Here is a 730-nt window from a genome sequence, read left to right as displayed (position 1 = left end):
CGCGGGTGGCCCCCGGCCTCGGCCGCGCGCAGCGCCTCCTGCAGGCTGCCGCACTCCACCTCCACCTTCAGGGCGAAGTCTGCCGCCCGCCGCGCCGCGCGCACCGCCTGCTGGAACCCGCGGTGAGCGGGAGGGTGAGGGGGGCTGCACCTGCCCCCGGGGCGCAGGGCTGGGGCCTGGAGCTCCAGAGGCCTCAGGTGGGTACCCACCCGGGCTTAATGAGTAAACACTGGCTGTGTGGCATTCGGTTAAAACGCAGGAAGCGGGCGCTTTAGTGGGTCAAAACTTGGCCAAATATCAGCAATTTTTGGCAAATTGACTCACTCTAGTAATAGTAAAAAGGGCCTTCAGGGGCATTTTTGTAGATGGGAGACGGGTTCAGACTGTGAGTGAGCTGCCCAACGCTGAGTTCCCAGCTGTTTGTCCTTTGCCCTTAAACGTCATACCACGCAGCAGAAGAGCCGAGGTGAAGAAGCGAGCCCACCCCACCCCGCGCCCCGCAGCACATGCTACTCTCCAGACAGTGGCCAGGCTCTGCGAAGAGGGTGAGGGTGGGGCCAGTCGGCCAGGAGGCCAGCCAGGGGCTCAGCCGGACACGCACCCCGCCGCCTGCCACTACGTGGTTGTCCTTCACCATCACCAGCCCTCCCAGGTCATAGCGGTGGGAGGCAGCCCCGCCCACGAGGAGCCCGTACTTCTCCACCAGCCGGAAGCCGGGCGTTGTCTTCCT

The 730-nt window shown here is 64.7% G+C and overlaps 1 protein-coding gene across 1 annotated transcript in view; it reads right to left on the bottom strand.

The window, feature by feature from the left end:
• Positions 1-730, bottom strand: part of QPRT (quinolinate phosphoribosyltransferase) — a 33,574-nt gene that overhangs the window by 14,164 nt on the left and 18,680 nt on the right. The window contains 2 exon segments of the mRNA XM_027771726.1: positions 4-110; positions 596-730. The exon segment at positions 596-730 is cut by the window's right edge and continues 386 nt beyond it. Coding sequence (XP_027627527.1) covers positions 4-110; positions 596-730 — 242 coding nt within the window.

This window comes from Tupaia chinensis, unplaced genomic scaffold (assembly GCF_000334495.1).
Source record: "Tupaia chinensis unplaced genomic scaffold, TupChi_1.0 Scaffold000231_1, whole genome shotgun sequence".
Lineage (NCBI taxonomy): Eukaryota > Metazoa > Chordata > Mammalia > Scandentia > Tupaiidae > Tupaia > Tupaia belangeri.
This window is presented reverse-complemented; position numbering and strand designations above follow the sequence as displayed.